Raw genomic sequence first — 20,045 nt, 5'->3', positions numbered from 1 at the left:
ATTTTAAATTCATGTTGCCCACTAAAACTATTTTTAACAATTCTACTTTCAAAAAACTATTTTTATTTCCATTAAATAAGAAAATTTGTCAGAAATATTGTATTTACTTTTGTAAGAAACTGATCAAAGAAGATAGCAGCTACCCAATAAGTTTCTGTAACCCAATAACTTCTTTCCCAATAAATGTAAAGAAAGTTATTAAAATCCAAAATCACATTTTTTTCAATGAATTATGACGAAGAACAAAATTATTACAGGCATAATTTTTTAAGATTGTTTCTGTATGTTAATGTCTCAATATTCTATAATGAATTCAGAATGTGTGATGCAGTGGTAATAAAAAATATTTCTTATATCCAGCAAATGTTGATAAAGCATGGAGATGATATAATTCTTTCTTTTTTTTTGGAAACCCGTTCAGGAAATAGCAAATTTTCTACTGCGCAGTTACTGTTTGCTGTATTCTTTGGTAACTTTAAATTTCTATCAGTTCTTATGTCATATTTAATTTTTCAACATCAGTAATAAGTGCAAAATTAAAAAAAAAAAAAAAAATTCATAGCTAATTGAGTATATTAAGAATGATTATTTTTTATTTTCTACCGATATATTATTTAATTAATTTATTGATCTCTAAAAATGCATTTTTCGTTTTAAATAAAAAAAAAAAATTTAATGCGACAACTGAATTGGATAACATTTATTATTCAATGTTGTTTCTATTATTATTACATGGTTTCATCGCACCCCATATCTTGCAATTTTGACCATTGCAAGATATGGGGCGATACCAGAATACGATGGTCTTTCTTTCCAAAGCTTCTTCTTCTTTTTTTTCTTTTTCTTTTCCTTTTTTTCTAATTTATATGAAATAGTTACTTTCAAATCATTGTTAAAAAAATCTTGAATGCTGCAATGCTTGTCGTTTGTTTTGTAGGAAATGAAAGAAAAAACTAAGAAACAAAAATATTTTGTATACTTTTATAATTAGATAATAAATAAAGACTGAAAAAGTGGACCAACGAACCTTAGTTCCCTTATACTGTGATTGAAATAGTTACCATCTAAATCTGTTGTCAGAATATCAATCTCTGTTGTCACAATATCTGTTGTCAGTTTCAGTTTGCAAAGGAATCGATACGAATCTAACTAAAAATGCAACACGATATTTGGCTGCATTTTGCTATGAGGTTTTACTGCAATTTCGATAGAAAAAAGAGAAAACCCAAATTTCTTTATTTGATAAATTAATAAGCATAGTGCGGTGTTATAATATGCGATGATAGTATAAAAATTCCAAATACAAATTATTAAAGGTTCTTCTTAATTTTAGAATTAAACCAACTTAATTTTAGAATTAAACCAACTTGAGTGATGAATTTAACAGATTTTTATGGCCTTAAATTTTAGCCTCTCTGGACCGTTTTAAGCACGTCACCAAGTACGGGCTTGTTCATCAAAAACAAAACCATCTAAGTAAACAAATTAAGATAATCACAATCGCTTGATTAATATCTTCCATTATTTCACCAAAATTCTAACATGTGAGGTAATGATATGTAGTAAAAATTGTTTCCAATTAAAAAAATAATAAAAAGAAAACAAGTTAACAAATTCGCTAATTTACTCAATTATTATGTAAATTTAATATTATTTAATAATTATACCAACTGTATATAAAAACTAACCGACATTATTACGTCACATTATTATGTCGGTAAAAGCCAGGGGCTCTAGTAAAAGCGGATGAAATATCTGTTAAATTATCTAAATATTAAATTTTCTGAAAAATTGAGATTAACACTTTAAGTTTTGTGACAATTGGTTTGAAAGTTTTAAAGAAAATAATTTATAATTAATCAGATATAACTTTCATCTCTTTTTATTATTAATTGCGGCTGGCGTTGTTCAGTTTATTTGTTCGGAACGATTTGAAGAATTAAATATAGNTCAAGATTGTTGAATTATCTAGAATTTCCTGTTAGTTTCAAACAGAAATTAAGCAAGGACATAATGAGAGTTTCTTTTTGATTGTTCGTGATTTCATTCACGAAGTACTCACAAAAAACTCGTAACACTTCTATTTTGGCACTTTTTCAAGTTTTTTTTTTTTTTTGAAATTTTATTTTGTTTGTAGTTCATTGAAGAGGTGTGTTGTTGACGTAAATAGGGAATGATTTCTATTTTTTACTTACGTTTAACACTCTTGAAACTGTAAGGAAACCGCCTACATATTTTGTTGCTACTCCACTGTCTTGAACCTCTTATATGAAAGGAATTTTTCTTTTCTTTTTGTTCACTCATTTCCTAACATCTTTAAATCCGGAACTTCGGCGCTGATTTGCCTTTCAAGCTAAAGTTTTTGAAGGCAAAGCAGGATCTTTCTTTTTCATCTAACAAGATAAGTTGCTGTTATTCGATGCAGTTCTTTATAATTGTAGTATGAATAAAATGATATTAATAACTGGGTGGATCTCGTTAACTCAAGCGAATTGCTTTTAATTTGAGCCAGTAGCTTAATTCTATCTAATTTACATTTAATATCAAATACAATTCTTTCTGCATCTGAGTTAATTGCTTTTTTTTATTTTATTATTTTTATTGCTAAGCTTTGCAAAGGAAAAAAAATAATCAGGATCTCTTTTATTTCAATTATCAAATTAAGACAGTTTTATGAACAACCGGATTCTGGTTGTAGTTAATTTTTTTAAGTTGCGTACCTACAGCGAGTTAATGAGGGGGGGGGGGAGGATTTTGAAAATTAATGTACTTTAAAATGTCCGAATATTTGTTTACTCTACCTGATATTTGCATTTACGCCTCTTTTTCATGCTTTTAGATAAGTACCGCTAAAATATTTTGATTTTTTTTTTAAAAATTATTAACTTAGTTGGAATATTTTTTTTTGGATTAATTTAATGGAAAATCATCTAGGAAAATTAATTCTCACAGAACTTCAGTTTTTTAAGTATAGTTTTTACCCGCAATTCTTTTTCTTTTGGCTTTTCTCTCGATATTAAAAAATCGTTAGAACCGCTTTGAAGAACTTGAAAATATGAAGAAATTGAACCATAAGAATTTAAAATTGTGAAGATGTATAGAAAAACGTGAAAAGAACAATGGAATGAGAAATTTTAACATTCGGTAGTTTCGAGTATTAAATGATAAATTTATAGTGTTCAGGGGTATGTTTAGAAGAAATTTGGGTCCGTTAAAGGACCCTTCACAAAATATCTTTTTATGAAAACGGACCCTTCACAAAATATTTTAACTTAAAAACAAGATTGATGTAAACGAATTAAGTTTTGTCTTCGGCAGGCGCTTCTTCCAGTAGTCGTCCGAAATGAATATTCTCTGTTGAGCAGTATAGGCTAAATACTAAATATTTGTATGCTGCATCTCTAATTTAGTAGCAGCAATTGCTGTTTATTTTTGAAAATTCAATTTTTTAATTGTAATTTAACATTGTTGAGCATAATCTTGTATCTATTTACAATTTAAAAACTCGTTGAAAATTTTTTTTGCAATAACAGAACCCTATTTGCTCAAATTCACAAAAGTGGACCCTGGTTGAAAGAATGTGACTTAACGTTTATTCTATATTCACATATTACGCTTAATTTTTTCACAATTTTGCAAAAACGGACCTTTTACAAAATGTCTGGACAGACTTCTGGTGTTAAAAAAAATACTTCACTGACCGATTTGCCGCCCACACACAGAATTGCTATTACATAGTTGAAATTTGACGTTCTGAAAAGGCTATTTTTTATTTGTAAACTCTGTTTTTTTCTTCTTTTTCTTCTTCTTCTGATTTGTTTGAAAGTTATTGCAACTCTAAGTGCTTCTTTCGCGACTGTTTCCTCACCTTTTTGCATTAAACGATGACCATATATCTTTTATTTAAAAGAAAAGTATTAAAATTTATTTCTCTTACTCGGAGAATTTTCTGTCTATATTAAAAAGTCGTTAGATCAGTCGCTGTTTTAGATGTTTAATTTAAGATTTTATTTTGTTTCACTGCGTAAAAAATACAAGGCTTAAAAAATTGAGAATACAACAAAATTTACATTTATTTTGATTGAATACAAAATTTTAACATTTACCAGTTTGCTAGAGGATTATTAACTGTAACGCGAATAAAAAATTGCTACGAAATTTAATCTGCAGTCCACTGAAATGCAAGTACAGTGTTGAAAATTAATGTGCTGAATGTGATTTGGTTCATTTTTACAATTTAAGAGCTATTGTATTAGTTAATTTTTTTTAATTAATGGCAATCTATAATACAATTATTGACTTCTTTCAACAATGGAGATGTCTTTTAGTAATGGTGAAATGATATTTCTGATATTGAAAAAGAAGAGTTGTTAAATATCAGTAGTTTTTACATATTCCAGTTTTATCTTATGTATAAAAATTTGTTTAAAAATTAATTCATATTACATTTTCAAATGACTTTTTATTTTTTTGATAACTTACCATTTTAATAAGTATTTTTACTAAATATGCAATTTCTTTTTTTATGTTGGATTATATGTTTTGTTTTATAAAATATTCTTGACAATTTTAGTGAAGCCAACAGTTGAAAAAATAAAAGGTTTACGGCTGAGCCGTGATGATTTTGAAGCCTTAAAAATTATTGGAAGAGGAGCATTTGGTGAAGTATGAAATTTTCTTATTCTATTCTTATCACAAAAAAACTAATTCTCTAAAAATTGGATTATGGAGCACACTCCAAATCGTTAAAACAGCTGCTGATCATAAAAAATTGAAAAATAATTATTGGTTTAAATTGTTTAAAGCTTGCTCTGGCTTTCAAATAATGCCTAATATATATATTATTGTTTAAAATTTTTAATACTATTAAATGAAGATATTTTGCTTATCTTTAATATAATTATCTGATTTTCTGTTAGCATTTTTTTTAAAGAAAAATTTGTAGATTGGTTTATTAGTTAATGGTAGATTAAGTTCAATTGTTTATTTACATTTATTTGGGAATTAATCTATTTCATAGAGCAAGGTCACTATGCTAGGTTAGAAAACCTAAGTCAAGGTATTTAAATTGATAAATCAGGGAAGAATCAAGAAATTTTATTATGGCTAAGGTCTTGGATGCTTTTTGTGTGTGTTGAGCTTTATTTTTACTTTATTAGCAAATATTTATTTTTCAGTGGTATAGGTACAGTTCACATAGGTTTCAGTGGTATAGGTACACTATAATTATTTAATAAAATTTTTTAAAATGAAGATTAATGCTATCTTGTGCAACCTTACAAATCTCAAAAATTCTCTGCTTGCATTCAAGATGTAAAGTCATATTACACAGTCCTAAAATTACTACATGATAGACACATGCAGCAACTTGGACAAGAATGTGCTTAGAATTTTTGTGGCTCTGGTGAAGTAAAACATATTTGATGTTTAAAACATATTTTCAAATTTTTTCTATGGAACATGCTGAAATTTTGAAAAAGAAAATGATACAAATTAAAATAACAGATGTAAAATATGTATTTGCAAGTTTGTAAATATGTAACCCTGAATAATTGAACAGATGGTACAGTGGTTAAGGCACTGAACTATTATTGTTATGAACTGGGTCCTATTTCTGGTGATTGCTTAGAGCTCACCCAGCTTCTGATTATTGGATAACAGCTTGGAACTAAGGCGGTAGTTACAAAATGCTGACCACATTGCTACCATCATGTTACTGTTCTCAAAATTGTGGAGCCTTAACTCCTTGACACCGTTAGTTAACAATTGGCTTGTGCTTTATTTTATAACTAAATTATATTGCAATAATATAAAATATCAAAAATTATTACAAGTTTTAAAATTTAATCAACTTGAAAACGCTTTTGAATTAAACCGATTTTTTGCAGTACTAACGGTTGCTCCATTCATCATCTCCACTAAGCATGTCTCCAAATTTAACTATGTTAATCTTTTTCACTCATGTCTCTTGGCATGCATAATAATTTTATTTTGCTTTTCTTATGAAGGTCCTCTTTCTCTCTTCTGTATAGATAAAATTTCAATCAATTTTTTTTAAAAAAAAGCAATTTTTAATTTTTTTAATCAGAGTGATGTGGCAGAAATTTAAGTTGACTTCTAACTTTCAGAATCTGAAAGTGCCAGAAATGAATTTAATGTATGTTCAAACTCTTTGTTATACCTTATCATAAAAATTTTCTATAAAATAATATTTATTTTTGTAGAAATATTTTAGTTGCTATACAAACTGTTGTCAAAAATAAAACTTTTAGAATAGCATTCATGTAATATGTTTTTTTTTTTATAGATTGTAAAGTATTTTAATGTTTATTCTTACTTTTAGGTAGCTGTAGTTAAGCATAAAACAACTGGCAAGGTGTATGCAATGAAAATTCTTAACAAATGGGAAATGTTAAAAAGAGAAGGGGTAAGACTGACATATAAACTATTTGATCCTCTATTTTCAGAAATTTAGCACTTATAACTGTTAACGATATTTTTTACGTTTGTCATTTTTTGTTACTTTTATTCATAGTTACAATTTTTTTATTGTGTGTCAAAATTTGAAAAAAATATTTTTGTTCATAATTTTTGTTATTAAAAAATATATTATTAGCTCAAAGAATTATTATACTTAACAAGAAAAAGAATCGACAGTAATTTTTCTTAACAGTGTATCGGGAAAGTTTTTTCGTTGGAATTACTTATTATTTTTATTTAAAATTGTTTGTATTTATGCTTTCTTAAAAATGAACTATGTATTTTATAAATCAAAGTTACAAAATTATTCAGCTATCCTAGTATTAATTTTTCTGCCAAGCCAAATATTTGGCAGACCAACCCTCACTTCACAGAAGTAGTTGAATAGTAATTTAATGTACATGCATCTTTAAATCTTAGTATCAGATCAGTATTAAATTTAGTATCAGTACAGTTATTCAATAGAAAGAAAATCTGTTTGGTATTATTCAAGTCAAAATAAATAAATTAAAATAATAATTAAATAAATTTTCTTTTTAAAGTTTGTTGTTGAAACAAAATCAATTTAAATGTTTCAAAGTGTAATAAATGTTTATATTATTGCAGACTGCCTGTTTCCAAGAAGAGCGAGATGTTTTAGTTTATGGTGATAAAAGGTGGATTACACACCTGCATTACGCATTTCAAGATGACAGTAATTTAGTGAGTTGAAATATTTTACTTGATTATGTTATAAGATGTAGAAAAATGTTAGAAAAATATAATTTAGCATTTATAAAATTTAAATAAGATTTTTTCTGAAATTTGAATTGTTGATAGATTTATTAAGCAAAAAAGGGTATTAAATGTTTAATTTGATTGTTTTAAGATATATATGTACATAAATTTATTTAATTATCTAAATAATTGTGTTACTTTCTACAGGAAGGAAAAAATGATCATTGATTTGATGTTTTTATATTCTCTCTGCATTTTTATTCAAAGATTATATATATTTTACAGGGGAAAAATAATACGCATTGAAATTTTACATCTTTCTTAGTTATGAAATTTTTACTTTCAGTACTTTCTTATGGATTACTATTGTGGTGGTGATCTACTAACACTGTTAAGCAAGTTTGAAGACCATCTGCCGGAAGATATGGCGAAATTTTATATTGTAGAGATGATTTTAGCTGTTCATTCTATTCATAGACTGGGCTATGTGCATCGTGATATTAAACCTGATAATGTTTTGCTAGATGCTTCTGGTCATATTCGTCTAGCTGATTTTGGTTCCTGTTTAAAATTACTTGAAGATGGCTCAGTAAGAATTTTTTTTTTTTAAATAACTAGTCACTTATTTTTAAGTCTAATTATTAAATTCTACAAACTAAAAGCAAATGACTTAATTTCTTATTTAAGTATTTTTTAAATTTTTTTTATTATTTCTTGACAGGTACAATCAAATGTAGCTGTTGGAACGCCTGATTATATTTCACCTGAAATACTAAGGGTAATTTTAAAACATTTTTTACGAATTTCAATTATAAGACTACATTTTTATGTTATTTTTTTCTAGTATATTGTGGTAAATCACGTGTTTAAAAATTCAATGCCTTTTTTTTCTAATTTTTCTACTATTTTTATGGTTTTGTAATGGTAGTGTGAAAGTATTTTGATTTTATTCATTTAATACAATAATTCATTATAATTAACCATCATTAAATGAATTACTATATTTATTTTTTGCTTGTGTTTAATTACTTTATTTAATATTTATGTTTATGATGCATTTTTCAAACGTGATTTCAAAAGTGAAAAGTGATTAATTTAAAAAAAAAAAAAATCTTACAGAAAAGTTTTGCACTAATAACTTCTAAAATAAATTTTTTAGTGACAAAAATTAATGAAATGATGAATTTACTTGAGGAAAATAAGTTTATTTTCAAGATGTATCTGCCTATTATTAATGTAATTTCATTACTAGAAATGCTACAAAAATATAAAAATATTGTTATTTGAAATTCAATCATAATCTAACTAATGAACAAAAAAATTTTTTTTTGTACTCAAAATCAGCATCATTTCAATTTTTCATTTCTTTTTATAAGACTTAACTGAAAATCAAATTGTTTTTGTGATAAATGATGGTTTTGTGATAATATTGTAATATTTTATCCTTGCCAGCTAACATAAATGTTGGTTAAGGTGCATTCAAAATGTTTTCAATAAAAACATCTTGAACCTTAAGTCAAATTCAAGAATACACTTATCTTTTGGTTTATAATTAAATGCTTATAGAGTTCGTTATTAAGAACCAAGATTTCTTAAAAGAACTTAAATTATTATGTCATATAAGTTATGAAATTTGTTCCATTTTAATTCTTTTTTTCAATGATAATAATAGCACATTGTCTAACAATGTTCTATAATCTTATAGGCGATGGAAGATGGTCAGGGAAAGTATGGTCCTGAATGTGATTGGTGGTCTTTAGGGGTTTGCATGTATGAAATGCTGTATGGAGAAACACCTTTCTATGCTGAATCTTTAGTTGAAACATATGGAAAGATTATGAATCACAAGGTTGGTGCATATGCTTTTAAATTAAAGCTATTAATATGCTCTTTTTAAATTTGAATTAGATTAAAATGTAATAAAAATGTTGTAAAAACTCAATTATATGATGATAAATATCTTTCAGAATTGTTTTGACTTTCCTGATGATCCAGGATTCGTTGTATCTGAAGAAGCCAAAGATTTGATGAGGAAGTTGATATGTTCATCAGATTGTAGGCTAGGACAACACGGCTTAGAGGATTTTAAAAATCATCCTTGGTTTGATGGCTTAGATTGGGATGATGCAAAAAATGGTATGTTCTGAAATTAAATTACTTTTGACTTCTAGTTACATATTTTCACCTAGCCTTCTTTTTCACGTAAAAAAGTTTCAAGTCATTGAAATTTTTCCAGCAAACTCGTTACTTATATAATTACAGTTCATAGTCATCAAATGATATATGTTGTGAATAATGTATTTATTTTGTTTCATGCTTAAATATTGATGTACAGTTAAAAGTAACAGATATTGTTTATGGCATATTTAATCACTGTATGCCTTTTTTCCCAGTTCTAAAAAAATTACATCAGTTGCAAACAAACACATGGGCACCACTTTAGGCATTAACCACATTATCTGACTAAGGTTGAAATTATTAATTTTTACCACATTTTATTTTTTAATTTATGCATGATTTTCGATATTCTTGTTGGTTTTACAATTAACAGAAACTAAATATTCCCAAGATTACTGATATTAATATTTTTTTTGAGAACAAATTTAATTTTTTCGGTAATTCAATACAAAGTATCTGTTTTGATAATTTTATTACTCTTAATTAGTAATTTTGATGTAATTAAATTGCATATATTGAAGCTTACTTTGTTGTTTGGTAAAATATATCCTTATAAAATAAAAAAATTTTTTTTTTCATTTATTTATCATAATTTTTGAAAATTCATGTTACTGTAAAAAACAGGAAAAAATAGCTCTGTGACTACTTAAAATCATGGTTTGCATACCAGTTACAAACATAGTTTTTGTTATATAAGACATATCAATTTAAAATGTTATTCCAATTAATGTTATTGTTAATGCAAATTCTATTTCAATTCTTATTAATTATTTATATTTGGTGACTGGTTATAAGTATTTTGCAATTTACTTAATATCTGTAGATAATTTTTTTATTTAATCTATTTTGTTTTTATCCTTTCTAGCAACAGCTCCATACATTCCTGAAGTTAGCAGTCCAACAGATACATCTAATTTTGATGTTGATGAAAGTGATTTGAAACATTCGGTATACCTTATTTTATATTATTTATATGGTGTGGTATGATTTGTATGGCTTAATACCAATTCTGATGTGAGAATAGGTTACATAGTTTAGCTTCAACTAACTATACATAAAAAAAAAAATTTCCATTGAAAAGGAAATTTTTTGGTAGAACATAATATAATCCATAAGTTTGTAACTGTTTTTTATATTTTTTTATATAGGAATCTTTTAAAATAGCTGTCCTAATTCTTGATCTGTTTAAATGAGGAAAAATACCTTTTTTGATTTTTTTTAAACCTAGCCTCAGTTATTGATAGTTCTTTTTTGAATACAACAACATTTCTGAACCTTTTTTAAAAATGTTTTTAAAAATCTATCTGTAGTTTAAATTCTGTTTAAATGGATTATATCTTTCAGGCTTCCATATATTTTGACAGAGCCTAAAAAATTCTTACAATGTAACTTAATGTTACATTTTATCTTTCTGCTAAAAAACTATTAGATTTATCAACTTAAAATTGTGATGGATTGTAAAAAACTGTAAAGGGAGTACAATAGATTAAAAAAAAACAATATTGGTTAACTATTACGCTTCTCATAAAAAATAAGATATGGGCCACTCTGCAGTTGATAGGAATGCAACTACAGAGTAAAATTTGGCATGGTAAAAGAGATGTATTTGTTCATTAACTTAACATAGAGATTTTATTTTAAAATTCCAATTTGTTTGAAAGTTATTGCTATTTTAATTGCTTTTTTGTGATTTTTTTTTTTTGTGCTTTTTCTTTAAGTTACATTTTGTTTTGCTGTGCAAAAACTATAAGAATTATAAAGTTTAAATTATGATGGGTTGTAGTAAAATGTACGTGGAGTATGATGGAGAATAAAAAAAATTTAACATCTGACCATTATTTAGAGAATAAACTGTTAAAATTGTATGAAGAAATACTGTTTAGTTGATCTTTAGTTCACTGAAATACAGCAGACGAGTTACAGTTTTATAAAATGCAAGAGCCATTGTTTTGTGAACTTAATGCGAATTTTGTATCATAATTCCAATTTGTTTAAAAGTTAATGCAAATTCAAGTGCTTTATTATTTGTTTTTTAACTGCTTTAAATGTGATTATTTTTCCATTGATGCATAAAATTTTTTTCCCCCACAAGATCATTATTTTTTTCTTTATATAAGCTCACGCTTTAGTTGATAGCAAAAAAAAGAGAAAAAAAAGATAGAAATATTATTAATGTGCTGCCAGATATAAATTTTAACATTTACATTGAAATTAAAAAAGAGAAAAACCCAACTTATTATTAAAGTGCTTTAAAAACTGTTCTTTACTTTAATTGTTATAAGTCTTGGCAGCAAGTAAAATTAGTTCTCATCTATTTCCACATAATCTGTATTTATTAGGTTAATTTTTTTCAAGTACACTTGATTATTTTTTTGATCTAGGTAATCGCCTATTTCATTACAATGAACATATTCACAAAATGTTAATTGCACATGCTCGATGCTATAATTCATAAAACTGCAATATATGTATGTTTTAAAACAAAAAATAGTGATGAATGAGGAATAATTACAAGAGTTGAAGGGGGGAGAGAGCAAGGGGTGAAGCCTTCTAGTTAATGTATATTATTGTTCAGTAATGACAATCTGCAGTTATTCCCCTAGTTACTAAGATTTAGATAGTAATATTTAACTAGACAGTGAAATTTGGTATAAAAGCTGTATAATTAATTAATAAAAATTTTTTTAAGCAATTTATATTAGTAAGAAATTTTTATGGTTATATTGAAAGCTATTCATGAATCGTTTTTTTTTTTTTTTTAAATTTTAGGAATCATCACCACCAGTTGCAAATCCAGTGTTTTCTGGTGTGCATCTACCATTCATTGGTTTTACTTTTACCAGTGGAAGGTAAGAAAAGTTTTAGTACATTTTTTAGGCATGTATATCATTTATATGTTTTTATGCTAATTTCTATTTTCGTTAATTTTTATAGTAAAATATCTGACACTGGATTTTTTAAAATGATTAATGAGGTCTGTGATATTATGGATGGTGTTCCGAATTCCTGCTTAGAAGAGAAAGTAGAAATTTTAGAGAAAGAAAAAAGTGACCTTGCTAAAAAAATTAGAGGTATTTTTCTTCTTTATAATATTTGGTTTGATTTTATTCTAACATCAAACTAGAAATACACAAATGAGCGATTTATGACAAAATTATTATGATTGTTAATTCGTTCGGAGAATAATGATGTGGCTGCAAATATAATTTCTCTAATGGCACTGTATGTGCATGTTTACTATTCTTTTCTATTAAAGTAAAGACTTGTTTAGCGAAAAAAAGGAATCGATTATGGTATAGGTTAAGGAAGTAGAATTCTTTCAATTAAATGGAATAAAATTTTTTTAAACAAACTAAGATTGCTTTTTTTTAAATCTTTTGAGCCCGTTTCAAAATTTATTTTCTTAAAATAAGTTCAATAGAAAAGATAATGATTGAATTCTAATATTATAAATCTGAAACATATCAACTCGTTTGATTTCAAATTTTATAAATTTGAAACATTAACTCTCAAAGGCGACTATAAAAGGTTTTTACAAATTGGTAGCCATTTCTTCATTAAGTCGTAGGAAATGTTAACTATTGTTGTAAGTTTTAATTCACCTAAATTAAAAATTTGAAACTAAATTTTTTCTTCTGAAACACATATTAACCTGGCCATTAACAGCCATCAAATTTTCCTGAAGTTCAGAATAACTTTGACAGTAGTTAAAATTAAACAGGAGATTGTAGAAACAAGTTCTAAAAGTTTACTTTTAACTTATAATTTAGTTTCTAAGTAAATATGTTTTATAAACTTTATTTATTTTTAAGTAGTTCAAGTACATAAAATTCTCATTTCTTTCATTTATATAAGATTATGGCTCTTTCCCAATAAAATTCATTTAAATTAAATTCAGGCTCAAGTTGAAATTTTTTTATTTTCAATTATGGAAATCTTACTTAATATTTTAATTTAAGTATTTTTTTTTAATAAAATCTTTTCTCAATCACAGTAAAAAAAAAAAACTTTTCTTAAAAATTTCCCTTCCTCTTTTTTTTTCTTTCTTTTTTTAAATAGATTTTGCACTTTGTTTTGCAAGTGAATTATGTGTTTGTTTAAGTGTGGAAATATTTTCCTTCCCAACATTAGGAAGGAAAATATTTCAACATTGTGTTAGTTTTAAAGTTTTTATGTATAAGTGGAAATTTTGGAAAATTTTATTTTTGTAGTTAATATTGTTACAGTAACTCTTCTTCATAAAAGGGAATAATTATTAATTTGAGGGTTTTAAACAGGCTTTCCGTAAAAATCATATATCATTTCAATAAAAAAAGTTTTTTATATTTATTCTAACGTTTTGTAGAATCAAAATTTCTTCATAAGTTATAATTTATGTCCTTTACTGTATTGATTAATTTTTTCTAGAAATGTCAAATTATCAAAATAATACATCTAGTGATGATAATGTCATCAAGAATTCTGAAAATGACGTAAGAAAGCTACAAGATGAAGTGAACACTCTTCGAAAAAAATCCTTAGGTATATAGTTGCTGCTTATAACTTATTATTAATTAGCAAGCTTTGATATATAAATTAATAATATTATCTTCTCCAGAATTGGAAAGGGAATTGCAGAAGCATCGCAATGATCATCGTAAAATCTTAACAGCTAAACAAGATTTAGAATCTATTCAAGATGAAAAATCTTCTGTTATAAAAGATTTAGAAAAAACTATAAAATTACTCAAAGCAGAAAAAGATGATTTACATAAAGTAAGAATAAAATGACTACTTTGTTTCTTTTGATTTACTTTGTTTCCAGAATTATTAATTAATTTGTAAATTGAAATAAATAAATGAAAGTTTAATTAATTTTTCTATTAATTTATGTGTGTAAGAATTCATTTATTTTTCAGGAAGCAATTGAATCTCAAGAAAAACTTAAACTGCAATCAAAGGAGTTGAAGGATGCTCAAATACAAAAGAAATCTGCTATGACTGAATATACAGAGATTAGTGATAAGTATGATGATTAGTGAAAAATTATTTTTTTGTAAGATTTGCTACATTTTTTATATTTTGTTCTGGTTATAAAATGTAAAGGTCTGCTTTCCATTTTTTTTATATCAAATTCATTTGTTTTCTTAAAATATTTTAATATCTTATTTTGTTTATGTATTCTTGAATCCTTAATGCTTTTTCTAATTAAAGCATATTGTGATATTGTGATAATAAAAAACGTAAGCAAAATAATTATAAGCCAAAAGCCATAAAACGGTTTTCGTGTCATAAACAAAATTATGCCATTGCAAAATAAAGGCTCAGTAGCTCTTGTTAAGATGTATGTGGTGCACTCTGCTATAACAGGATTTTTTTATGGTACAATGAGCTGTGAAGAAAATTTGATTTCCACATGCAGGCTGACAATGTTAATGGTTCAAAGATTTGACTTCATATTTGCTGATTCATTAGTGCTTACTTTTACTTTCATCTAAGTTACAAAATTAGGCTCTAAAACGTACTTTCTCTTTATAAGCATGCAATGTGCCACAAAGATTTAGGCAATCATGGAATTTTGTAAATTTTAGAATAATGCAGATTTTTTCCTATTATTTTACTGTAAGTGTAATTAACTGAAAAGAGAATATTCGAAGTAAAAGAAATGTGATAGTTGAAAGAAGAAATAAATAAAACAACAAAAAAAAATTGGTATTTACTTGTTTCAAAAATTAAAGCTCAAGTAAATAAAGGCAGAATTTTAGCAAATTATGCCATGTTAAATGGTTATGACATTTATGAATCCTTTGGCTACTTATGAATTCTTTGGACTACTTTTAAATTTCATTTACACAGCTTAAGAAGTTCACACATATAAATAAATTTTAAAAATTTAAAAGTTAACTGAAAATAATTCTTCCATAATTATCATTTTAAATGAATTGCTTAAAATGCAGTATTTACTGAGTTTTAAACCATGTAAAAATTACCAACCACAATTATGATAAGAAAGGCTGCAAAACACAATTTTGAGAAATTCAAAAATTAGGTTTAAACCAAAAGTGTTCAACAATTGACATAAGAATCAAATGGTTCATACTGTTTCAAGATAAATCATTTAATGAGAAGAGATGTATCAAGAGAAATCATCATACCTGATAACTAAATTGGGCTGGGCATTGCATGTTATAATGAATAAACTATTGTGTGAGTAATCAAATGTTAGTAGCTATATTTACCAAGTTATTATTCAGGGATGAGATTTTTCCGCTTTTTAGCTGATTTCCGCTTTTTTCACTTTTATTTCTTGAATTTCAGCTTTTTTATCAAAAATTCAGATTTTTCTAAAAATTTCACTTTTTTTATAAGTATTCCGCTTTTTCAGAAAATTCACCCATTTTCAAAGAGAAACAGAAAATTCAAACTACATAACTACTAATCCTTTCTCATTTTTACTTATTTTAGCTATTTTCTCCCCTTTTACTCGCAGCGGATAAGATTTTCCGAATTTATTACCCGCCCTCCAGATAGATCCGATTTTTGTAGTTCAAACGACGCTGTTTCTGACAAGCCTTTTAGAGGTCCNTCAAAGCAGAAAAAGATGATTTACATAAAGTAAGAATAAATTGACTCCTTCGTTTGTTTCTTTTGAGTTACTTTGTTTCCAGAATTATTAAATAATTTGTAAACCAAAATAAATAAATGAAAATTTGATTGTTTTTTTCTCTTAATTTATTTGTGTAAGAATTCATTTATTTTTCAGGAAGCAATTGAATCTCAAGAAAAGCTTAAACTGCAATCAAAGGAGTTGAAGGATGCTCAAATACAAAAGAAATCTGCTATGACTGAATATACAGAGATTAGTGATAAGTATGATGATTAGTCAAAAAATTATTTTTTTGTAAGATTTGCTACATTTTTTATATTTTGTTTTGGTTATAAAATTTTAAAGTCTGCTTTCCATATTTTTTATCAAATTCATTTGTTTTCTTAAAACATACTTTAATATCTTATTTTGTTTGAATATTCTTGAATTCTTAATGCTTTTTTTAATTAAAACATGTTGCGATAATAAAAAATCGTTGACCAAAATAATTATAAGCCAAAAGCTATAAAATGGATTTCGTGTAATAAGCAAAGAGAGTTTATGCCATTGCAAAATCAAGACTCATAACTTCTTGTTAAGATGTATGTGTTGCAATCTGCTTTAACAGGATTTTTTTTATGGTACAATGAGCTGTGAAGAAAATTTGATTTCCACATAATGGCTGCCAATGTTAATAGTTCAAAGATTTGACTTCATATTTGCTGATTCATTGATGCTTACTTTTACTTTCAATTAAGTTACAAAATTAGGCTCTAAAGCATACTTTCACTGTATAAGCATGCAATGTGCCACAAAGGTTTTAGGCAATCATGGAATTCTGTAAATTTTAAAATAATGCAGATTTTTTTCAATTAATTTATTGTAAGTGTAATTAACAGAAAAGAGAATATTCAAAGTAAAAGAAATGTGATAGTTGAAAAAAGAAATAAATGAAACAGAAAAAAATTGGTATTAACTTGTTTCAAAAATTAAGACTCAAGTAAGTAAATGCAGAATTTTAACAAATTATGCCATGTTAGAAGGTTATGACATTTATGAATCCTTTGGCTACTTATGAATTCTTTGGACTACTTTTAAATTTCATTTACACAGTTAAAAAAGTTCACATATATAAATAAATTTTAAGAATTTAAAAGTTATCAATTTATTATCAATTATCACAATTATCAATTTAAATGAATTGCTTAAAATGCAGTATTTACTGAGTTTTAAACCTTGTAAAAATTACGAACCACAATTTATGATAAGGAAGGCTGCAAAACACAATTTTGAAAGATTGAAAAATTCAAAAATTAGTTTCAGACCATAAGTGTTCAACAATTGACATAAGAATCAAATGGTTCATACTATTTCAAGATAAATCATTTAAAGCGAAGAGATGTATCAAGAGAAATCATCATACCTAATAACTAAAACTAAATTGGGCTGGGCATTACATGTTATATGGATATGAATAATCTAATGTGTGATTAATCAAATGGCAGTAGCTATTTTTACCAAGTTATTATTGCAGACTATTATTATTGAACAATTTTAACAATGGCTATTATTACAGAAAAAAGATTCCAAAAGATTTATGTAGTTGACAACATAGTAGAGTTTAGCTTATGGGTGCCAATAATAGCCAAATTAATTCAAAAGCCAAATCTTTTTGGCATTTTAAAAGCGTCAAATCCTAGTTGGCTATTGAAATACATTAGAGAATATAAGATTCTTCCACCTTTCAAAGAAATTTAAGGTGGGTTTTCAAAATGTAATGCCAGCATACACTAATCTGTGCCTGTAAAACTTTTTTTCTTTATATTTTGCCCTATATTAGAAACTTTTTAAATGAATCAAAAATATTAGGATAAATCAAATTTTTGAATTATGAGTTAATGTTTTCCTTATTTTCGTACAATATAGCAACCTTACATTTTAAGATCCATTTCCCTTGGGGCAGCCGAGGCCATTGTATTGAGGTTTGACTATATGTAATATGTTTCTTTTTTTTTGTTTGTTTTTGTTTATTAAAGGTTTTGTATTTTTTAGACTTTCTGAAGTACGAGCTCAAAAACAAAAATTATCGAGGCAGTTACGAGATAAAGAAGAAGAGTTGGAAAATGCAATGCAAAAAATTGATACTTTCCGCCAAGATATGAGAAAAGCAGATAAATTGAGAAGAGAGGTATACTATGTATTTTGTTTTTAACTATAAAAATTTTCCCTTTATTCTTAATATTATTTTTATTCTATGTTTATATAAGTTTTTATTGTAAGAAGTGTTTTTAAAATTATCTGTACTAAATAAATTAAAAATATTTATTTTATTACACTACAAAAGTGCTTTTCTCCCTTCAGCTGGAAATCCGACTAGAGGATAGCAAATCAGATATAGCAAAAGAACAAAGATTGCGAGAAAGGCTTGAAGAAACAATTCGTCGCCTGGAATCTGAAGTTGAAACACTGAAACGAAGGCATGTCGGTAGAGCTTTTTCTCCTGAACAAACTGATAATAGTCAAGAACTTAGTCGGTAAGTCAATTTTAAGTTTCCTGTTTCAAATTTAAATTTTGAATTAAGATTTCTTTCATGGTGTATTTTTTGTGTGTGTCTCACATAGTTTGAAAATGGAGCTTGAAAATTTGAATTTGCAACACAAAGATTCACTCTCTCAATTACAAATGAGGCACTGTGCTGAAATAGCAGCTTTACATGATCAACTACAAGAAACTGAAGCATCTAAATTAAAAGCAGAGAAAGAAGTAATTATCCTGAATGAAATGTTATATCTTGAATTGAATTTTTATGTTATTTTCATGATTGTTGAAATTCAACTCCTTCTGCTTAGGGAGCTGTGCTGTGGATTTATTCTTCTATACTCTATTCTGATAAATTTAAATCTTACAGCAATCTAAAAAATCTAAATGTTGTAACATCAATAATCATGAAAGTGAATCTATATTAATTTCCATTGCTATGAGTGGATATATATTTGAAATTTTAGTTATTGTTTTATCCTCATTCAAAAATTTATTTCACATATTTATTTTAGGTTGCCTTCTTTAAAGATAAATTTGAACAAGCTCGATCAGAAAGGTACATTAAATTTCTTTTAAATATCTTTTTTTAATTACTAAATATACAACTAAGACGTTTCTTTGATTTTTTTCTTTAACGCATAATTCTTACTTATATGGCACTCAGAAAAAATGTGCTTTATTGATTTTGCACTTCACTACTATTTCATGTATATTGTTCCATGGTTAATGTTTAATTATTAGAATTCTTATTATCAAAATTGGAAGATAATATTGTATAGTTTTTACATTTGATTTGAAGTCAAAATTTTGAAATATTTTCTGTGGGGATCATCCAAATCTTATGTGAGCATATTTTTGTTGTTTTTAAACTCCTCCCTTATAAACAAAAATTAGCTAACTGCAAACCCCCTCTTCTTATGTAAGATTTTGAGCTTTAGCAATAATAATCTAATTTTCAGAATTTTTACTATAACAGTAATGAAATTTCACATTTCAATTAATTTCTTTCAAACTCTATTTAATCAAATTTCTGAATCATAATTTTTATTAAGCATAGCTTTTATTTAATGTTTTAACATTAATTTTCTGCATTTATACTTATTCAGATGATTTAACGCACATATATTTCTAATGTTGGTTGGTTATATATGTGTGATTCATATTAATTAAATTTTTTCTTTAGGGAATCGGAGCATCAAGATCTTTTGCGAGAACTTAAGCAGAGTCATGCAAGAGAAAAATCGATGTTGCAAGACGAGCTTAAAAAAATGACATCTGATGTAGAAAAAGTATGCACACTTATTTTTTGAGCTACCAAATGTTAAAGCAAATATTTATATAAATATAAATTCAATTTGAAATTTTATCCTTTTATCTTTTTAAAATATTAAGATTATTTAGTAATTTATAATCTCTTAAAATATTTTAAATTCTTATTTTCTTTAATTAATTTAATTAGTCTTTTGAAATTAAATATTAACAATTTGCATTTCACTGTTGACAATGAAGTTATAAGAAATTCTTTTTAAATTCAATAATATCCAAGAAGCATAATATCAATAC

The 20,045-nt window shown here is 26.1% G+C and overlaps 1 protein-coding gene across 5 annotated transcripts in view; it reads left to right on the top strand.

The window, feature by feature from the left end:
* The window catches only part of LOC107454515 (serine/threonine-protein kinase Genghis Khan), a 65,693-nt gene that overhangs the window by 15,315 nt on the left and 30,333 nt on the right, over positions 1–20,045 (top strand). For all 5 annotated transcript variants that reach the window (XM_043043315.2, XM_043043272.2, XM_071179832.1 and 2 more), the window contains exons 3-20: positions 4,574–4,665; positions 6,344–6,427; positions 7,087–7,182; positions 7,544–7,786; positions 7,919–7,975; positions 8,903–9,046; positions 9,165–9,333; positions 10,241–10,323; positions 12,145–12,224; positions 12,310–12,446; positions 13,783–13,896; positions 13,973–14,130; positions 16,118–16,224; positions 17,993–18,128; positions 18,302–18,474; positions 18,563–18,704; positions 18,995–19,038; positions 19,666–19,771. In XM_043043315.2, the coding sequence (XP_042899249.1) occupies positions 4,574–4,665; positions 6,344–6,427; positions 7,087–7,182; positions 7,544–7,786; positions 7,919–7,975; positions 8,903–9,046; positions 9,165–9,333; positions 10,241–10,323; positions 12,145–12,224; positions 12,310–12,446; positions 13,783–13,896; positions 13,973–14,130; positions 16,118–16,224; positions 17,993–18,128; positions 18,302–18,474; positions 18,563–18,704; positions 18,995–19,038; positions 19,666–19,771 (2,165 nt within the window). The remainder of the gene's footprint in view (positions 1–4,573; positions 4,666–6,343; positions 6,428–7,086; positions 7,183–7,543; positions 7,787–7,918; positions 7,976–8,902; positions 9,047–9,164; positions 9,334–10,240; positions 10,324–12,144; positions 12,225–12,309; positions 12,447–13,782; positions 13,897–13,972; positions 14,131–16,117; positions 16,225–17,992; positions 18,129–18,301; positions 18,475–18,562; positions 18,705–18,994; positions 19,039–19,665; positions 19,772–20,045) is intronic.

This window comes from Parasteatoda tepidariorum, chromosome 1 (genome assembly GCF_043381705.1).
Source record: "Parasteatoda tepidariorum isolate YZ-2023 chromosome 1, CAS_Ptep_4.0, whole genome shotgun sequence".
Lineage (NCBI taxonomy): Eukaryota > Metazoa > Arthropoda > Arachnida > Araneae > Theridiidae > Parasteatoda > Parasteatoda tepidariorum.
Note: the sequence above shows the minus strand (reverse complement) of the source record. Positions and strands in the feature narration are given on the sequence as shown.